The 20,839-nt window shown below is 43.4% G+C and overlaps 1 protein-coding gene across 1 annotated transcript in view; it reads left to right on the top strand.

The window, feature by feature from the left end:
* Nucleotides 1-12,364: 12,364 nt before the first annotated feature.
* Nucleotides 12,365-20,839, top strand: part of OSBPL10 (oxysterol binding protein like 10) — a 92,994-nt gene continuing 84,519 nt past the window's right edge. Inside the window, exon 1 of the mRNA XM_060248827.1 lies at nt 12,365-12,829. Coding sequence (XP_060104810.1) covers nt 12,483-12,829 — 347 coding nt within the window. The 5' untranslated portion in view covers nt 12,365-12,482. The remainder of the gene's footprint in view (nt 12,830-20,839) is intronic.

The following is a 20,839-nucleotide window of genomic DNA, read 5'->3' as shown; positions in this document are numbered from 1 at the left end:
AGATTAAAAAGGATATGGAAGATCTCAGAAAGGAAACTGGGGAAACATCTAAGAAAGTGCAGGAAGTAGAAGGAAAAATGAAAGTATATGATTCCACCTTGTTGAAAATTCAAGAAAAAGTGACAATCCATGACTGCAAATTGATGGAAACTCAGATATGTCTGAGAGGAGTACCTGAAGTGGAGGATGGTGACTTGAAAGGATATATAATAAAAATAATTGCAGAATTTTTAGATTAAGATCCTGAAGAGACTAAAAACATGTATGACTATATGTACAGAGTGAATTCACTTTTTGCCAAGAAAAATAATCTACCAAGGCATGTTGTTATAAGAAATATGACAAAGGAAATGGTGGGAAGGATCATGAATAAAATTTTTGAAAAGGCACTGATAGTGGGAGGCAGTAAAGTAAGAATCATGAAGGAGTTGCCAAGGCAAGTGATAAACGATAGGAGAACATGTAAAAAGCTGACAGAAAAATTGAGGGACAATGGCACGAGGTTCAGATGGATTATACCTGAAGGTTTGAGCTTTGAACTCCAGGGGAAAAGAGTCACACTTACAAATACTCAGGAGTTGCGTAGATTTTTTGAAGAAAATAAAGAATTTGCACCATGATGGATTACAAATTATTGTCTTGGAATGTTAATGGACTAAATTCACCACAAAAAGGGCAACATTTCATTGGATTAAGAAACAAAACTGTAATATAATATGTTTGCAAGAAGTACATATTAAACAAAAGGATTATAAATTTTTATGGAATAAACAATTGGGAGTAGAATTTTTTTCACTAGCTGAACAGAAGAAAAGAGGAGTGGTTTTATATATCAAACAAGAATTGGAGCCAAAATTAGTGTTTAAAGATAAGGATGAAAGATTTGCAGCAGTGGAGACAATATTAAATGGGAAAAAAACGTTAATGGGATTGTATGCGCCTAATGGTGCAAAGGATGCTTTTTTCAAAGACATTACACAACAATTTGATGAACTGACCTATGATCAAGTATTGTTAATGGGAGACTTCAATGGAACAGTTAAGAACTCATTGGATAGATCTGGAGGAAGAAAAATGATGGGAAAGAAGGGAAATTGCCAAAGTCTTTATTTGAATTGGCTAAACAAGAAAATTTAGAAGATATATGGAGGAAATTTAATCCTGAAGTGTGGGACTATACTTTTTTTTCAGCAAGACACAAAACTTTTTCTAGAATTGACAAGCTGTGGGAAACTAAAGATTTAAGTCATATAACAAAGAAGATAGAGATTTTACCTAAAATAGGGGCTGACCATAACCCAATAATGTGGATTACAAAATTGTCCAAGAAATTGAGAAGATGGAGACTGAATGAAGATTTGCTACAGAATAAAGAAACAGTGACATATCTAGAAAAAGAAACTAAAGCCTTTTTCCAAGTGAATGATAAAGAAGATATTGATTTTCAGACGGTCTGGGATGCTTATAAAGCAAGTAATGAGAGGAGTGTTGATTACTTTGAATAATAAAGACAAGAGAAGAAAAGAAAAGAAAAACAGTTGTTGGACATTCAAAATGAAATAAAGAAAAAGGAAGGGGAGTTGAGAAAAAGACCAGGGAAAAAGAAAATTTTAAGGGAAATTACAATACTACAAACTCAATTGAGACATTTGTTGAATAAAGAAGTGGAATGGAGTTTGAAAAGACTTCAGCAGAAATCCTTTGGGGGAGCAAATAAACCAGGAAAGTATTTGGCTTGGCAAATGAAGAAAAAGAGAGAAAATAGAATTATTAACAGAATTGTGGTAGATGGAAGAGAAGTGGTTACTCAAGAGGGAATAAAAAGACAATTTTTCAAGTACTATGCCAAACTGTTTAAAGGTGTTAAAATAAATAAAGAGAAGATGGATGAATATTTACAAAAGTTAAAAATAGAACCCCTAACTGAAAATATGAGAAAAGTTTTGAATGATCCAATTGAAAGATAGAAATTGAAGCAGCAATCAACGCAATGAAAAATGGAAAAGCTCCTGGGCCAGATGGATATACAGCTAAATATTTTAAAACTTTTAAGCACGAATTAATACCAAAATTGCAGAAGTGGATGAATATAATAAGAATAAAAGGGAAAGTACCAAATACATGGAAAGAAACTGTTATTTCGTTGATACCTAAAGAAGATAGAGATGCCACGAATGTAAAAAATTACAGACCAATTTCATTATTAAATAATGACTATAAAATATTTACAAGAATCTTGGCAGAATGGCTTAAACAACATTTGATAAATTTTATAAAGGAAGATCAAGCAGGGTTTCTTCCCAAAAGACAAATAAGAGACAATATTAGGACTGTTGTAAATATTGTAGAATATTATGAAAGACATCCAGAAAAAGAAGTAGCATTATTCTTTGCAGATGCAGAGAAAGCATTTGACAATTTAAGCTGGGACTTTATGTTCGCGGTAATGGAAAAAATGGAGCTGGGAGAAAGTTTTATAAGAATGATAAAAACAATATACTCCGAACAAAGGGCAAGGTTGTGTGTTAATGCAGATCTTACAGGAGAAATGAAAATTAGCAAAGGTACTAGACAAGGTTGTCCGCTTTCACCACTGTTGTTTATAATGACTCTTGAAATTTTATTGATGCAGATTCAAGAAGAAAAAGATATACAAGGTTTACGAATAAAAGGATGTACTTACAAATACAGAGCGTTTGCTGATGATATAATGTTTATAAATGAAAACCCCATACAAGTTACACCTTTGCTGTTAATTAAAATACAAGAATATGGGGAGCTGGCGGGACTCTCTATAAATAGAGAAAAATCTAAAATTCTGTGTAAAAATATGCAGATGAATAGACAACAAGAATTACAGAGACTAACGGGTTGTGAAGTTACCTCTAAGGTAAAGTATCTAGGGGTGGAGATAACAATGAAAAATATTGATCTGTTTAAAAATAATTACGAAAAGTTATGGCTGCCCTTCCTCAATCTTAAAATGGTGAAAATGGGGGGGAGGAAGCGCTGCAGAGGTGGCGGCAAGGCTGCGCAGCCTGTTGCAAACAGGCCGTGGCCCGGTCCCGGGGGATTGGGGACCCCTGCTGTGGATGCTCAGTTGAAATAAAAGCATTCTATAGAGACACATGGTGATTTGGAAGATGTTCACAAGACAAATATTTCTTCAGTAACACCTCAGTGATGGTATCTCTTGGCCCTGACCTGGATAGTCCAGGCTAAGCTGATTTCTTTAGATCTTGGAAACTGTCGCGCTCTGGGTACCTCCCCCGGTCTCCCGGCGCCGCCGTCGCCCCTCCCGGGCACTCTGGGGCGTTCCCCGGAGGTCTCAGAAACAGGGGTGGGAGCCAGGTTACTTCACCGCAGGCCCCCGTTCCCCTCCTGGCTGTGCTGCGGCTCCTGTCGCTCTCTCTCGGGAGGCAGCCTCCATAAGCACCGGCCAGTTTCCTCCCTGACCTCCTCCTTCCCTCCATTTATCCCCCTGTCTCAGTCCTCCCCCCTCCTGGGTTCTGCCCCTCTCTGGCTCCTCCCCCCCTTCAAAGCCCCCGATGCCCGGGAGAGGCGGGCCGGGGCTGCCTGGGCGTGCCTCGGGCGTCTTGGACTTCTGCAGCGTGCTGGGGTGTGGCGTCTCTCGCGACCACGGGTCAGGCGGCTCTCCTCCTCTCTGCCCAGCGCTGGGCTCAGCTTCTCCCTTCTGCTCCCCGACGTCTCGCTCTGGCCAGGCTCCTCAGAACCGGAGGCGGGCGCGGTGGCTGAGAGGCGCCGTTCAGGCGGCTGTTGGCACTCCGTCAGCCCAGGTGAGGGGTGGGGCCGCCGCGGGGGCTTGGGAAGGTGTGGGAGGCTCTCGGGGCGGCAGCGGGGGCCGGGAGTGGCTGGCAAGCGCCGGGGGGTCCCCCCTGCGTAGTCCTCGCCCGGGCTGGGCGGGACAGAAACTAAGCAGGGTCAGCTGTGGCTAGTATTTGGATGGAAAGTACTTGGTTTGCTATGCAGAGGCAAACCACCTTTGAACATCTCTTGCCTTGAAAACTCTGTGGGGTTGCCATAAGTCAGCTATGACTTGATTGCACTTTTTACCACCAGATTCATGAAAGGAAGGGGACAAACTATAGCTTGCTTTCTTTGCTCATTGGGATGTCATATGAGTAGGGCTTTAGGGAAATGAGTTGAAAATCAGTGCTTAACTAAGAATTCTACAATTGAGCTCAAGTGTATATGGGTAGTTACACTGGCATCAGAAATATGTTGAAAAGGAGAAGTTACTTTTAAGTTCAAAGGCTTTTACTTACTTATGATGAACATGTTCTATAAATAAGTAATAACTTCCTTAAGTTATCCTTTCCACCCCTTCAAGCACTTTGGGATGTTCATAGTCAAGTGAAGAGGATTTTTTCAGGATACTTTCAGGATAAAGGTGATGATGCTTTTTCAAAAATTCATCCTGGGCCACACACTGCCTCCTGCTTTCAGTTTCCCTCGTAAAATTATATCTGACTCATACTTTTGAAAATAAAAATAACATAAACAAGAAACAGCTGTCCAGAAAACTCCACCCAAAGGAAACATTTCAGGGCATTACATACCAATCAATGCATTTGTCAACCATGTGTTTCCACTCAATTTTCTTTCAGCATTTGGTTATTCAGTATAATGCAGGAGCTCATCCTTGCATAGTAGGAAGCCTAGGAATGTAACATATGTGCAAATTGTATAGCTGTTTTTTGCAGGCTCTTTCTTTGGTTTAGACAGTTCTGTAGTTAGAATGGGATAGTAAAGGGGGGTCAGCCATGTTTGAAAACCAGAGAGAGAGTTTTATGAACAATTTCCTCCAGGGTGTGATCTCTAATTTAGAAAACTGATTGTACCAATGATGTCACTTGGGATGGAACATAGTTTATATTTGTAATGGAAAGTCTTTGCTTCCTGTAAAGATTTCTTGTTGTGCTCCAAGGAAGGACATATTGAGTGTAGGGTGTGGAAACTGAGTGGGAAAGATGATCTTTTAATGAGCATGAGCCGAATTTACAAGTTATAGCAAACGCACTTATCCTACATGTACATGTGAACATGCATTTTAAAGAAAAAGCCAATGTGCATTCACTTTACAATGAGATTGGAGACTATGACCTGGTTAAATATACTGTTTAAATCACACGTTCAGCTGTCTGTCACATTCATTGGATATATAGAAATCAAGGGTATACCGTACACAGCCGGCTTTATGTGCTTCTGCCTTTGCTACAATGGGGTCTTCCAGAAAGTCTGAATCAGGGATGTCAAACTCATTTGTTATGATGACTGGATCTGACATAAATGAGACCTTGTTGGGCCGGGCCATATCAGGCCAGACCATGTGTGTTCCTATTTAAGATTAGGTAGCAGAGATATAAACTTTACAAAGGACACAAACACAAAGATTTTTTTTTTAAAAAAACTTAAAACATTAGCACTCATTGGTCTTAAAGGTGCTTTCTTTGTATTTCTCCCATGGGATCCAGGGAACTGGGCAAAGGAAGCTCTGGCTCTTTCCTTTCTTCCCCAGGGGACCAGGGGGAAGAGCCTCAGCTAATAGAAGGAAGAGGGGCTTGGCTCAGTAGTTCTGCTGTGTGATTGAGAGAGCCTGACAAAGCAAGCTATTGCTCCCTCTCTTCCTCAAGGGAGGAGCCTCAGCCAATGGAGAAAATAGTTTTGCTCTGTAGCTCCTGTGCAATTGAGCAAGCCTGGCAAAGCAAGCTGTATGCAAAAGGAAACAAGAGAGGAGACAGATGATAGTCGGTTGCTCGGGGGTCTGATTTGGCCTCCAGGTTGCATGTTTGATACCCCTGGTCTGAATCATATACACTTGCTAGGCACTATGCAGTATCTTGTTTTTATGACTCTGTAAGGTTTTTTTAAACTGTTTTAATAGTTTTAATGATGTGTTTTTGTAGAGAGGTTGATTTTAATGGTTTTCAAAACGTTATTTTATCATGTGTTTCAATTTTTTAGCTGCCTTGATGGCCCTTGTGAGAGCAGCAAGGCAGAGTAGAAAAATTGTGAACACAAAGCGCAAATGCCGACATTTACAGCAACCTCTTCTCTTGTAGTCTGCATTGGACTTAACATCTCCCCTCATCTCTCAATATGCATTCACTTGAAGTGTTGGAATCCAAATCCTTAGACACAGACAGCTGTGTGACTGAATGCAAACCCACATTCTGGCACTATTTTGTCTGCAATGTAATAATAACCAATACATCATACAAACCAGTCAATCCTTTTGGTTTATTTTTGTGCTCCATTTAAACATTTTTATCCTTTTTCAAGGCTTTATTGCAAAATAATTTTTCCCACACTGTGACAGCTTATGTTTTGGATTGGTTCTATGAATGCCAGCTTTAAGAGGTGAGAAGTTTCTAAATTTAAAAAATGAATCACAATGCTGAACAGTAGAGTTAACATATTCTTAAACAAAGAGGCATAGAACAAAGTTAGAGTCCAGTGACACTTTTAAGACCAACGAAGTTTTATTCAAGGTATGAGCTTTCATGTGCACACACATTTCTTCACAAAGAGGCATAGGCACTGCTGGAAAATACAAGGTAAGTATCACACTGTTCATATCCAAAGCTTGACAAGCTGACATCTTTGATCCTAATTATTTGTGTCATGTTAACTGGGTATTGTCTATGTCACGCTATGTTTGCACCATTGCAAGATAGTGTTTTGTCCAGGTGAGAGTGCTAGACTTATACCTAGAGGATCTGCACTCAATTCCCATTTCAAGCAATATAGCTTTCTTATCATTCTCTCTCAGCCTCAGTTCCCTGTCTTTAAATTAGAAATAATATTGACCCACTTCTTAAGAGTCAGCATGGTATAGTGGCTTGCATGTTGGACTAAGAACTGGGAGACCCAGGTTCAAACCCCACTCTGACATGGGAGCTTTCAGGGGTGACTTTACATCAGTCATGCACTCCAGCCTAATCTACCTGACAGGGCTCTTGTGAGGATGAAAAGGAGGTAGAATGAAATATGTTGCTCTGACTCCCTGAAGGAAAGATGGGATAAAATGTACTTGTGAACTTACCCACGTGAGGGAAAAACCCTTTGCACATTAGAAATATTAAACCAGTGGCCAATCTGTAGGGACAACGTCATTAACATTTACTGGCTGACAAGCACAATATGACTGTAATCCTGGCAATGCTATTCTAAAATAAGTTACCCTCTTCTAAACTCACTGAAGATTCTGAGCTTAAAGGAGCATGACTCTACTTTGAAAATCAGCTCCTTTGGAATCAATGTTGAACAAAGATGAAGATTGTATTTATAAGGATTAGGGTGGATTTCTTCTTTAAAAATGCCATGTGGTCTTTTCAGTTGGTATTGCCAGGAACTGACTGGATCTCGGACTGCAGGCATACATAAAACTGAGTTAGACTCTTGAGTCTATCAAAGTCCATATTAGAATGGTAGCTCAGGTCTCGGGCAGAGGCCTTTTATATCACCTGCTACTGAAACCTTTTATCTGGAGATGATGGGGAATGAACCTGGGACCTTTTGCATACAGAGCAGATGATCTACCCAAGCCATGGCCTGATCCCAACAAATGTCCTACCACTTATTGACCCATATTTGCATCAGGAATTAATAATACACATCTCTGTTGCAGGCACCATTCACATCATGAAAGCTGTGACGAGGTTAGAATTTCTTCTCCTGTGTTTTGCCATCTATTTTTGCTTTCATAGTAAGTTCAAGGAGTTGTAGAATCAACGCAAGAGTGGAATCCAAACTCAGCTAAGTTTGAAATCACTTCTGTTCACTTTAACAGGGTCAGACTTTTTACCCCTGATCAATTAATACACATATAGACCGATCCATTAAGTGTTGCATTGAATTTAAGTGTTTAAATTCAATGCAATGCAATTCAAAGCAATGTAGATAAAAAAGGCACTGCAAGAAGAAACACTGATAAGTAACGCTAAGGATCAGGCTGCCAGTGAGTCCATTATAGTAGCAGAGGTAACAGTTCTGACCTTCCTCTACAAGCAGCCCAAGAGAGCTGGTATTTATAATCCTCAGCTCAATCATCGCATAAATTGTGGACAGTGAATGCATTTGGTGATGCAAACTTGAAAACTGTGCGAGTTCCTCTTTCTAAGTACTACTAGCCTCAAAAAGTGATGTTTGTCTCCGCCGCCCCAATCCATGTTTTAGTGAACTATGAGACAGATGGAGCCATGGAGATGAGACATATGCCAGTCACAAATGCCTCCCAACACTGTGCAGTGCATTACCATACTGTTTACAATAGTGTCTACACTAAGGCAAAACTCTGTTATTCATACTCCATTTATATCTGTTGATACGTATATTTGCATTATCTACCCATCTCTGAGTTATGGCCATTCTTAAAACCATTCCACATCTTCTGCCTCGCCTAAACAGGGGGATAATGGCAGTCATCCTAAATAGGCTATGGACTAAATCATTGCGAAGTCTTTGCAGCGAGTCCTGTTGGGGAGAGCTCACAACATAATTACCAGACATGAGAGTGGAATACGAACAGACCCGTAGATAGGGGCCACGGGGGCGGGGGAGGTCATGGGGGCAGAGGCCCTTTAGATAGTTCAGGAGGCTGGTGTCTGCTCCTGCTGCTCCTCCCCTGTAATTTAGACCCCACTGATCAGCTGGTTTTTGGGCCCTTAAAATGGCATCGGAGGGGCAGTGGCTGCTCGTGGTGCCCCCCATGTGATTTAAATCACACAGGAGGGAGAGGAGTAGCCCAAGGGTAAAGGGGTCCCCCAAACTGTCAGGGGGCCAGGCCCCATGGGCCCCTGGTAGCTATGGGCTTGGGGATTAATCAGATTACAACTGCAGTGCCCAGGGAGAGGGGCTTATGCCTCCCTTCTCATGCCACCTTCTCAACCTGAAACCCCCGGGAGCTGCTGTTTGCCCCATAGGGGAAATGTAAAAATATTGATGTGCTGTTTCCTGGGATACTTCAGTTCAGGAAAACAGCACAGGGTTTTCCCACTCCTTTGAAAAGAGGATGATTTAAGGCCTTTCTCTATTGTGCTATGGTTCCAATCTGAACAAGGCTCCCACATGCCTGGGAATTAAATTCAACTTCCAGAATGTATCTGTTGAATTGTTATGTGGGGACGCAAGGATGTTTTAACAAGTACATTGGCTGTAGGAGCCAAATGCATTGGCATTATGTTTATTTGAAGTGAGCTCAATAGAATTCAGTAGGACCACTCAGACGCATCTATCCATCTATGTAACGCCATTAACTGAGATCATCTATCGTTTACATCAGTGGTTGTCATCAGTATGATGAAACTGAATACAGACAAGACATAAGTCTTTAGGGGACTGACAGTCCTTCCTTTCCTCCCAGTGGGGACACAAGGCAGCATAAATAATTATTCTCTCCTCCATTTGATCTTCACAACAACCTTGTAGCATAAGTTACACTGAGAGAGTGTGACTGGCCCAAGATCACCCAGTGGTCATAGAATCATAGAGCTGGATGGGACCTCCAGGGTCACCTAGTCCAACCCCCTACACAATGCAAGAAATTCATGAATACCTTCCATGGCACAAGTGGGAAATCTGTCCTGAATGGAGTAAAGCTTTCCTTTTCTGATCAGGTGAAGAGCTTTAGCAGTTCTCCTGCATCTATTTCTTATATCAGATTGTCAGGTTAGAGAGCTGTTGCCAGGAATGTTTTCTTTTCTATTTGCACTTATTGTTCTACCTTCCTGATTCTGCTAACCTGAGCCTGTTAATCCCTGCTTCTTGCAAGTCACTTGGAATGAGACTGCCCTTGAAGTTTTAGTTTGGAAGCATTAATTAGGAAAGAAAGTGGTAGTCAGTTGGTCTCAATTGTCCTGCACCCAGAACATCAATCAGGGCTCCAGGTCAGCCACTGAAACACCTACATCCAATACAACAGTGAGGATGGACAATACACCTCAAGGGCTCATCTCACTCCCAGTCATCCATAGCACAGCCTCCTGGAATACACTTCTACTGGTCAAGCACTGCAAGTAATGGGGCAGGTTCAGGATATAACAGTGTGACAAAATACCTTGAACTGGCCCTGACACCAGTTCTGAAGCCTTGATTGACAGCCTGCTTGTTTCTGAACTCTTTTCAGCCTGCCTTTTCTTATGTTCAAGTTCTTCACAGCTTGGGACCTGCATAAAGGGCTGCTTCTCTTGGTATGCATCATTTAGGTCAGCACAGCTGGAGGTTGCTTATTGTTCCTTCGCTCAGACAGGTCACCTGCAAGAGTCACTAGCTGCTCCGTTGCTCTGCAATGATCATTTGGAGAAAGGTGGAGCTCTTCCTTCCTGACCTATCTGCAGAAGGCAAGCTTACTTCAGAGGGTTCCCCCTGAGACATTTTTCTTGGTGATGGAAAGTGCCATCAAGTCAACTCTAAGGTTTTCAAGGCAGGAGACATTCAGAGGTGGTTTCCTTTCACTGGCCTCTGCGTAGCAAATCTGAACTTTCTTGGTGGTTTCCTATCCAAATACTAACCAGGGTTGACCCTGCTTATCTTCTGAGATCTCATGAGACCTGGGTGGCTAGTCTGGGGTCATTCAGGTCAAGATGTATATTTTAAATCAACTTTCTTTAACCCATGGGCCCCACCTGCTAGGTTGCCAGTGACTGCAGAGCCATCATTTTCCTGCAGCCTTATGAAAGAACTTTCTGTTAGTCCACCTGCAAAAAGAACAAGGGCACCAAGCTTCCTGTATCTTTCTGCAGACAGGCTGATGGGAACAGCAGAAGAGCAGGGATGGATTGGCTGTTATAGTCACCAGGAAAAATCTTGGTAAGCTGGTGTCTTGATGGGCCCCATCTCTCCTTATAGCTGTCCTGCCTGGGCCCAGACAGCCTGAGGAGTGATGAAGCCATCCAGGCAGAGGTGAGCCAATGGTGCAACAAAGTGGGGGTGTTGCAGTTGCTGCCTGCCTGAGCTTGTCCCTGTTTGACATCTGATGCAATGGTCAGTCATTGCCCTTGGCCAGCCGAGAGACATCACTGATAGATTAGGCCAAACAAGGATGCGCTGATGGAGGCAGGCAGTCGCTGTGCCTAGCTTTGCTGTGTTGATGGTTTCTGCTACTGGCCTGCCCTTGATCATCCGTCCTGGCTGGTGGGCCTCCCCCCAAAGCCATTCTTGGGAGGCGGACAGAAGAGCTTGAACCCTCTATCAGGTGAAGGGTTGACGGGCCAGAGCTCATTTGGCTGAGCAGTCTGTCCTGATGGGCAGGATGCCTCCATGAACCTTTGACCCATGACTACTTCTTCACTATGACATGTCTGCTGTTGCTCAGCTTCTGTTTCCTGCCTCTGGCTCTTCTGAGCTGCTGCCCAGGGTCTCTGACAAAGGTGAGTCCATAATTTTTTCTGTCCACTTTCTTCCTGTCCCATGACTTCCTGTATTTGCAGTTCACAGGATTCCTGGCTCTGGATGGGTTGAAGTGCACTTTTTGAAATCTTGAATGTATTGAAGCCATGGGAGGGTAGGACAAAAAATTTTCCAAACACAGTAGCCTAAAAACAATAATAATGTGGGCTACAATCTCGTGCTTCTTACTCAGCTGCAAATTTCCTTGGATTTACCCAGAGCTGGAAACGAATGGTGCTTGCACAGGGGACTACCTTTGCCTTTTTTTTTTACGCTCTGCTTGCATATTCTCGGCCTGCATGTGGTATGAAAACCATACTAGTTATTGTGAGATCCATGACAGCAACCACTCTCAACTGGATTATCATGCATGCATGTATGGACAAGTCAGCCCAGTTGGGAATGGTCGCCAATGGCGGATTCTGCGCGCCTAATTTCAGGGAGGAAAGTATGCACAGAACTCGGCTAAGCTCACTTCCCGAGTCCATGAGGAAGATGCATACATAGAATCGAACTGCGCTACCGCGAACGCTACTCAATCCTCCTCCCATTAAAAAGTGCAGGACTTCATTACAGCGGGGGTAGCCCGCCAGCAGCCTGGCGGGAGCTTCCGCACGCAAATGGCGTAGGAAGGCGGGTCAGCTTTTGCGGGCGCTGCTGAAGGAGCGCCGTGGCACGAGTTGGGTTCCCGCCGCCTCCTCCTCCTCGGCGCTGGCCTCGCTCCCTCTGCTGGGCGGGAGCCTCCTGCTGGCGTCCCTCTCTCCCGAGCGACGAGGCAGAGATTCGCAGCTGCGCCTGGCGGGAGAGGAGGAGACCGGGCTGGGAGGGGAGGTTCGAGGACGGGGCGGATCTCTAGCCGTCCGGGCACAAAGCGCCGGCGCCGCCTCCGCTTCCCTCCCAACCGCCAGCAGCAGCAGCAGCAAGAGGAGGAGGCGGCCGCCGCGGGTCCCTCGCCCGGCCGTCCCTTCGCCTTCCCCGCTCGCCCCGCGTATGAGTCGGGTATTGGCCAGCCGGCCGGCGGCCACTCTCTGCAGCCGAGGTCGGAGCGGCTCCAGTCCCTGCCTGCGGGCTCCATGGAGAAGGCGACGGCTTCGAGCGGCCCCGAAGGAGCAGCAGCAGCAGCAGCAGCAGTCCCGGGCGCAGGCAGTAACAGCAGCAGCCGCAGCAGCAGCCGCCCCACGTCGGCGGGCTCCTCGCCTTGCTCCTCGGCCGGCCGGGGGCTCTCTGGCCGGCAGGCAGCAGCGGCCGGGGCTGTAGCTGGAAGGCCGGATGGAGGCGGCAGCAGCAGCAGCCCCAGTTCAGCCGCGGCCAGTCCCGGGGCGGGCGGTGGAGGGGGACTGACGCCGGTGCGGAAGACGGAGCCGGTGCTCGAGGGGACCCTGAGCAAATACACCAACCTCCTGCAGGGCTGGCAAAGCAGGTAAGGATGCTGCGGCGGCGACTGCCCTGGGCAAAAGCAGTCGCTTCGATGTGGTTCCGCGCTCTTTATCGCCCTCTGGTGGCTGGGGGAGCAGGGCTGCACCGTAATCCTCCTAGCTGAGGGAAGGCTGACCCACCCCCAGTGTTTTATCTTCTGCCCCTTTGCGTCACTACTTTCCAACTCAAGGACACTTCTCTCTCACTTGCTACACAGGGTTTACTCCGGTCCGCTTCTCAGTTTCCTGCCCCCTTTTCCTGGTAAGGGATAGGGAGTCTCATCCAACAGCATCCTGGTCTGGCCAACCTGGTGGAAGTTTCTTCAGTCACATTAGCGGGTTCATATTTTTTGTCAGGTCCCAAGAATGGCTGCTTCCAGAAAGCGTCTCTAACCATCATCAATCCTTTCAGCTTCTCATTTATGCAGAGAACTTTAGGTCAGTTCCTAGCCCTATCAACCAAGTGGGTGGCCAGTTGATAAGTAAAGCTGTCCCCGTGGTGATTGGGGTCCAGATTTAGGTGAGCTGGCAGTAACATGCACCTTGTTGTCATGTGGCGGGTTTACTTCTGGAGGATTCCCAATGTGCGCTGATAGCTGAATCTTGTATGTGGTGGTGGTCCATGTGAGCATCTCAGCAAAGGCTGGAGGCCAGGATGGGTAGGCTTTTAAAAACTGCCACCATAGTGGATGTCATGTGTGAGGGCAATCTGAAATTCTTGGACTGATTTGCTGCACATGTTTAAATCTTACATTGAAGAAAATGAGCTGTGACTCAAGAAACGTTGCTCTGGAATAAATTTTGTTAATCTTTAAGATGTTAGTGAACTCCTGCTTAATTTCTGTACTCAAGTCATTCTACCTTTGTACACCTTTTATCTGAACTGGTTTAAAGCTCTGGAGGGAAAGTGGACTTTCCTCACCCTTGCACTGCACGGACAGCAAAGATTACAGTCCATCTTGGTGAGCAAGACCTCAGAGGGTAGTTCTGAAGCAACATTCTTTTTCTAAATGTACACAAATTTGCTTCACTGCCTTTTGTGTTTGGGATGACTGCACAGGAGAAGCAGGGTTTTATTCCAGTTTGATCAATAAACCTTTCTGGTTGAACTGTAATCTGTGATTATCTGTTTTGACTGTGCAGTGGGGAAGTAGTAGCTGTTCCTGTTTACACAGTTGATGTGTGTCTGAGTGTAAAGTCAGGTGGGCAGCGGTGTATGTGTGGACTGGCAGTTTCCATTTCTATGTATCTGAAGAAGTGTATATGCACACAAAAGCTTATACCTAGAATAAAACTTTGTTGGTCTTAGAGGTGCAACTTCCTGTGTCCGCGTGTGGTAGCAAAGATTCTATTCTTTGTTTCCCACATCCCAATAGCCTCCTCCTGTGAGATGATACCATCAGAAGTACCAGTCCCCATACTGATAAACGTCACTTGATTTAAATGTATCAGATGCTTTGTTCAGTGGTGGTTGACAAACCCTTTTAACCTGATTTCTCCAAACAGAATACTGTTAAATATTAGTAATGTCTGTTTTTAAAGTAGTGAAATATTCTGGCAGAAGATAATAGAGATGGATTATTGTGCTGTTTAAAAGGTACATCTTTACCTACACATGAGACAGAAGCAAATTATAAATGTCATACACAGTTTTTCCCCTGTGCTTCTGCATGTATTTCACAGCTCTGTAGATCTATTATCTTTCCCTGTTTTATACTTATGCAGTGAAACAGGAGGGGAAGGGGAAATTGAGAACTTTAGTTATATTTAAAGCTCTGTGATTTGGTGGTGGAGGAAAGTGCCATTAAGTCACAGCTGACCTACAGTGACCTCAGGTTGTTTTCCAGGCAAGAGATGTCCAGAGATGGTTTGCCATTGTTTGCCTCTGTAGCAACCCTGGGCTTCCTTGTCAGTCTCCCATCGAAATACTAGCCAGGAATGGGCCTGCTTAGTTTATGATCTGACGTGAATGGACTAGCTGGGTCCATCCTGGTCCCGGCTGTGGCTTTGATAGCATCATTTATTTTGGTCTGTGCAGTTCCAGTGAGTACTGTTATTTACAGTATGAGCAAAGTGTGTCTACAAAGTCACTCTGACTTTGGTGGGACTACAGGTAATGCTGATTCCTTTTTTCTTATCAGGGCTAAAGTTCTATTTTTCTAATAATAATCTGGTAAAAGTTGCCAGACTTTTTTTTAAACAGTCAATTTGAATAACTGGTGGAGTTGTTTATTCCAGAAAACTTTTCTCTTCACTGATGGGTAGGACCCCCCCCCCCCTTCAGAGCTGTTTTGAGAACTGCCTAAGACCCTGTTAGAGTCAAGCCCAGTAGTACTTTAAGAAACCAACAAAAGTTTCAGGGGATAAGATTTTGAGAGTCAAAGCAATTTGCCTCTCAAAAATTGCATACTCTGAAACTCTTGTTTGGTCTCTTAAGGTGCTGCTGGGCTCGAATCCCACTGTTCTACTGCAGACACACGTACGGTAGCTGCCCTTTGGAACTATGCCTGAGAATCTGGCTTCAGCCTGTTGGCAAAGTCCCTGTGCTGTCACTTTTGCCGCACCTTGCTGATGACTGGGTTGGTATTCCTAATACTGGGGGAGGGGGTGGTGAGTGGGAGGAGAGGGTCAGGTTTGCCACCAAAACAACTAGTTGCTGATCCAGCCAGGTGTTCTCTTCCTATACAAGGATTTCTGGTTTCCTTATGTTTTCTTATGTCAGTGTTTCCTTATGCAGCCAGTCTGGAAGAAAAAAGCTTTAGTTTTAGACAAGAGTACTTTTAAATAGCTGGGTATAATTTGTTGGACTTCAAGGAAAACATATTTTCATCTGTTCCCAGTCTTTGCTTTTGGTATAAGGTGATCAGAATTCTAAGCATGAGCATACCGGAGTTTTGTTGAACAGGGCAGTAATACTTGCCCTCTTATTTCATATGCTTTGTTCTTATTTTAGTCCCTTTGGGTTGAAAGTTAGCACGGAATGTGTTTCTCCATCTCCCTGCCATAGCACGCTGTCCTGATGCTTCCGGTGAGACTCCTACTACAATGCTGCGACTTCTTTATCCTTTTGATGGGTAATTGCAATATTAGATCTCATTAGTGACTAGTGTAGCTAGATTTTTAAAAATCCCAACATGTTTTTGTTGCATCACATATGAACATATGAAGCTGCCTTCTACTGAATCAGACCCTTGGTCCATCAAAGTCAGTATTGTCTTCTCAGACTGGCAGCAGCTCTCCAGGGTCTCAAGCTGAGGTTTTTCACACATATTTGCCTGGACCCTTTTTTGGAGATGCCGGGGATTGAACCTGGGACCTTCTGCTTCCCAAGCAGATGCTCTACCACTGAGCCACCGTCCCTCCCCAGTTCTTCTGCCATTTTGCAACCAACTTATCCAGTGCTTTTTCCTTTTGTAATAAATTGATATCTTCTGCAAACCTGACTGCTTCTCTGTTTATATCAACTCAGTCACTTATGGATAAATGAATTCATTTCTACAGATCTCTGTGTGTATGCATATGCAGAATAGACACTGTTGATTTCTTGTTCGTGAAAGCTGTCCATCTGCTTTTAACTGGTTACCAAACTGTGAGAATTATTTTGTACCATGAATGCTAAGTTTCTTTGCCTTTAGCAAGAGTCTGTTCTGATGTTTTTTGTAAATGCAAGTACAAGGTGTTCACTAGCTTGCATTTTCTTCACCTACAAATGAGACAGAAGATGCCAGGTTGTCTTCAAAGATCTTCAAGAAGTAACTTTGCTTTGCAGAAGTCACACCTGACCAGTCTTATTTCATATTCAATTTATTTACATGTTTCACTCTATTAGTGTACGTGCTTTCTGGTATCTGCTTGGGAAAGAAGTTGGCAATAAGGTATCCATGCTTCAGGTAGTATTTTATATGAGCCCTAGTCTGTACTGTACACTTCTAAAATCCTTTATACCCCTATGAGATGCATCCCATTTATTAATTTTTAAGGTTTTGTATTGCTTTAAGCTCCTTTTTTCATGGATTGGATAATATAATACAGATGCTTGTTTGTGAAAGGGATTGGAATTCATATGTTTGTAAAAGCTCCTGATGTAATAAATCCCCCTGTTCAGGGTTTTAGACCTTGCTAAGCAAATGATTTTCTGTTGAATTGCCACCTCTTTGAAGATACAAATGGTATGAACAGATGTCAGATGGTGGAACAGGTAATATTATGTATTAACCTGAATTTGACCAGTTCATGGAGCAAGAAAGTAGATTTTGAACTAGGATCAGTTGTATGCTAGTGCTCTAGTTAATTTGACTGAGTGCACAGCCAGGTTTCTGACTTTCCCCTAAACAGCAGTATGTGTTCATACCTTGCTTGACATGCTACTGTTGAAATGTCATAGAGCAATTGTACGATATTATTTGGTTGAAGTCCCTTGAATAAACAATATATTGGTTTCGCAGCTGTAGAATGTAGAACAATAATAAATAATAACTAAATACTGTGAGAAACACAGGAGATTTGGGGAGTGGAGCCTGAAAAGGGAGGGACTGCAGTGGGGTATAAAGCCATAGACTCCACTTTCCAAAGCAACCATTTTCTTCATGTGAAGTGGCTTCTATAACTTGGAGATCAGTTGTAGTTTCAGGAAATCTTGAGTTACCACCTGGAGGTTGGCAACCATACTTGTCAGTGATCTTTTTCTATTCCTCCCCCCCGTATCATTGTCTTTCTAAGAACAACAGCAGAACAGGAAGTGATAGTGTTGCCAGTGGTGTGACTCATGTAATTGAATTGCATCCATTGTCGATTTTATTAAACTGATATCCAACTTGCTCTTAATAATTCCAGTTTTGCATAGTGCTGCAGCATGAGGTAATAAATGGTTCTCTTAATTTTTAAAGATGGCAGTGTTCAGTGCAGCTGCTCCACCAAAATGAGCTACTGTTATTCTGAACTCTTTATTTGATATTGAATCTTTTTTGCCATCCTGCTAGAATTGGAATTGTATCAGTCATCTCTTTCTCTTTGTATTGATTTTGCCTGCCAAGTAAGCAGAAGTTTCAGTATATGAATTTATCTTGTGTCTTAATGAAATTATTCTTTTGCTTAGATAACAAAAGGCTGTCACAAGGTGCAAGTTTACTGTTCTGTATGAGATAGATTCAGGTGGGTAGCTATGTAGGTCTGAAGCAGTAGAACAAAATTTGTGTCCAGTGGCACAGCTAAAACCAAAGGTTGAGTCCAGTTGTACCTTTAAGACCAACAAAGTTTAATTATGGATATAAGCTTTTGTGTGCATGCATGTATCTTATGCAATGTGCTTGCACACAAAAGTTTATACCCAGAATTAAACTTAATTGGTCTTAAATGTACCACTGGACTCAAACTTTGTTCTGTTTTGGTCTGAGTAGTTTGGTCTGAGGCTCAGTGCACTCTTTTGTACAGTTGCTCCAGATGGAGCCCATTGATTTCCCCAGACTGGAGAAACTCAGCATTGGACTGTGTTGTGACCTAGGTAGCTGGTGATGTTCTGATTCATGCTTCTGATATTTGTATCAGTGGGAAACTGAACTAGGGAGACTATCTTTTATGCGAAGGCAGCTTTTACTGTCCCTATGCCCTCATCACAGCCATGTTAAAGAGTTGCCGTCTTCCAGGTGGGGCCTGGAGACCTCCCAGAATTAATGGTTGATCTCCAGAGGTCATTTCCTTTGGAGAAAATGGATGCTTTGGAAGGTGGGCTTTATGGCATTATACCATGCTGAGGTTTACCCCTAAATCTTTGGGAATTTCCCTCCCTGTCATTGGCTATCTTACATGGTTACTATAATATTTAATATTTCTGCATAAATGCACTCTCTAGACCTGGTGGGATTCTATGGGATTCTATGGAGGAATTTGTATTAGCAATAGAAGCGAATGGAGATTTACTAGGTTGTCACACACCCAGAGCTTGTGTTCCCCCCTCCCCCCATTAATTTAGAATTAAGCAGGGAATTGAGCAGATCCTAGAGATAGCTTTTTTCCTGCGAATTAGAACAGACCACAAAGTTTAAGGCAACCAAGTGATTTTAGGTTCCAATTCTGCCCCTAATTCACATGGGAAAACCTCCCCAAAGCACTTTTAGGGCAGTTTGGGTTCAGTTTAACTTTCTTGAATTGTATATTAATGCTTTTCATTTTATATTCTGTCCATAACTTTGTAAAATGGTTGATCTTGTCTTAGAATTCTACTTATACAGAAAATTAATATTGTAAGTACACTATTACAGATAAAAGCAGGATTTCTCTTTATTTTTAGAAACAAGAAGCTTTTTGCCCTATGTTCCCTAAATCTGAAATGCTTCCAGTACAAACCTACAATGAGTTTGCTTTTAGCTAACCAGAAAACAGCTCTGAACTGAGAATTTAAAATGCCACATTCATTGAATCTATTCAGCAGGACATCTAGTGCTCCCTGACTTTGTTAAAACATTTGTATCCTGCCTCTTATTCGCCATATGAAGAGGCTCAAAGTGGCTCGCTATCAGCATGATGCTAAAATAGGCATGGAGCAAAAATTGATGAAAAAGACAACAAAGCAACGACTGAACAGATCTATGTTCCGTACCCCCTAACAGAGCATGTGGCAGAAATGACAACTTTCTTCAAAGGCCCTCTTGAACGACACTGCTTTGCAGTGTTTCCTGAAAAACAATGGAGGTAGGTGCCCTCCTGCCCTCCTGGAAGGCTTCATCTCCAAGGAGGGTATCCTACTCAAGAAAGCCCATCACAGGAAAGCATGTAATAAGCTTGGGATGATTAAACCTAGCATAGAGGATCCAAGCACCTTCAACTGTGCTTGGAAACTTAGTAGAACTGATTTAAATGAGGCAATGTTCCCTCTAAGATGAGTTAGTGTGAGCTAGCTCACAGTTTCTCAGCCTTCAGCTCCAGCTCACACACTTTTGTCTTAGCTCAAGAAAAATGGCCCCAGAGCAAACTAATGTATGCAGTAGCTCACAACTTTAATGCCAGTAGCTCATGAAGTAGAATTTTTGCTCACAAGACTCCATGGCTCAGAGGGAGTATTGGTCGCAGCTATATGCTTCAGTCAGTAGACGAGCCCCTATACTTCAGCTGAAGTGTTGTCTTCGAGGACACTCTGATGTAGAACACGTTGTAGTAGTCCAGTCTTTAAGTTACATATGCACAGAGCAGTGTAATTTGACTAGAAGCAGTTGTGAATATTCTTTGCCATTAGAAATGTAGCTAATAGTCAACACAGCCTCATACGTGGATGCTTAAAGCCATCGACTGGGCCCATGTAAAGATATTTCTGCAAACCTTGGGGGATACTCAACAAGCATAGGCAACTGTTCTACTGCAGGTGGTGTGGGAGGAGGAAGACTGGGGAGGAAGAGATGAAGCCATCCCTCCTAGCCTCTGAGGGCGTTTCTTCATAGCAGGGGGCAAATTGTCATCCAACTGTCTCCATAGAGAGAAACCATCTCCTCTCAGCTTGAAATGAGAGGAATTTATGGCTTCATTCCTTGGAAAGATGATTTGTCTGGGGGAGCGGGGCTGCGGCAATGCCTCTTGTATGTTAATCAAGGTATCCTGAATTCCTGTATGATAACAGAAGCCACCCCTCCACTTGAGGCAGGTGGGGGAACCGCCATAGGAGGGAAGCAGACAGGCAGCAGTGGTTGGCTAGATGGCAATGGCCAGCCTGCTGAGCGAGTGAGGAAGTAAGGGAGGATGCTATTCCCTGCTTTTGAAAAACTGATTTTGTACAGAAGATTGAACAAAATTCCTGAATGCTCCAGAGTCTGTGTGGGTAAGCGCCACTCCCTTTAGAGTGGGAAGTACATTCTAAGTTACGTCCTCTTTGATAGCACCTAAATGCTTATGGGCCTGGCTGGCAAAAGAGCCCATTTAGTTTGGATCTCTAAGCAAGAGCCTAACCATGTGATATGGGCTCCTGAGAGCTTCCTGCACTTGTTCCAGTGGGATGGGTCATGATACTTAAACACTTGACTTTTTCTAGG

This window comes from Heteronotia binoei, chromosome 10, assembly GCF_032191835.1.
Source record: "Heteronotia binoei isolate CCM8104 ecotype False Entrance Well chromosome 10, APGP_CSIRO_Hbin_v1, whole genome shotgun sequence".
Taxonomy (NCBI): domain Eukaryota; kingdom Metazoa; phylum Chordata; class Lepidosauria; order Squamata; family Gekkonidae; genus Heteronotia; species Heteronotia binoei.
The sequence above is the reverse complement of the archived record's forward strand: the minus strand, read 5'-3'. Positions and strand labels throughout refer to the sequence as shown.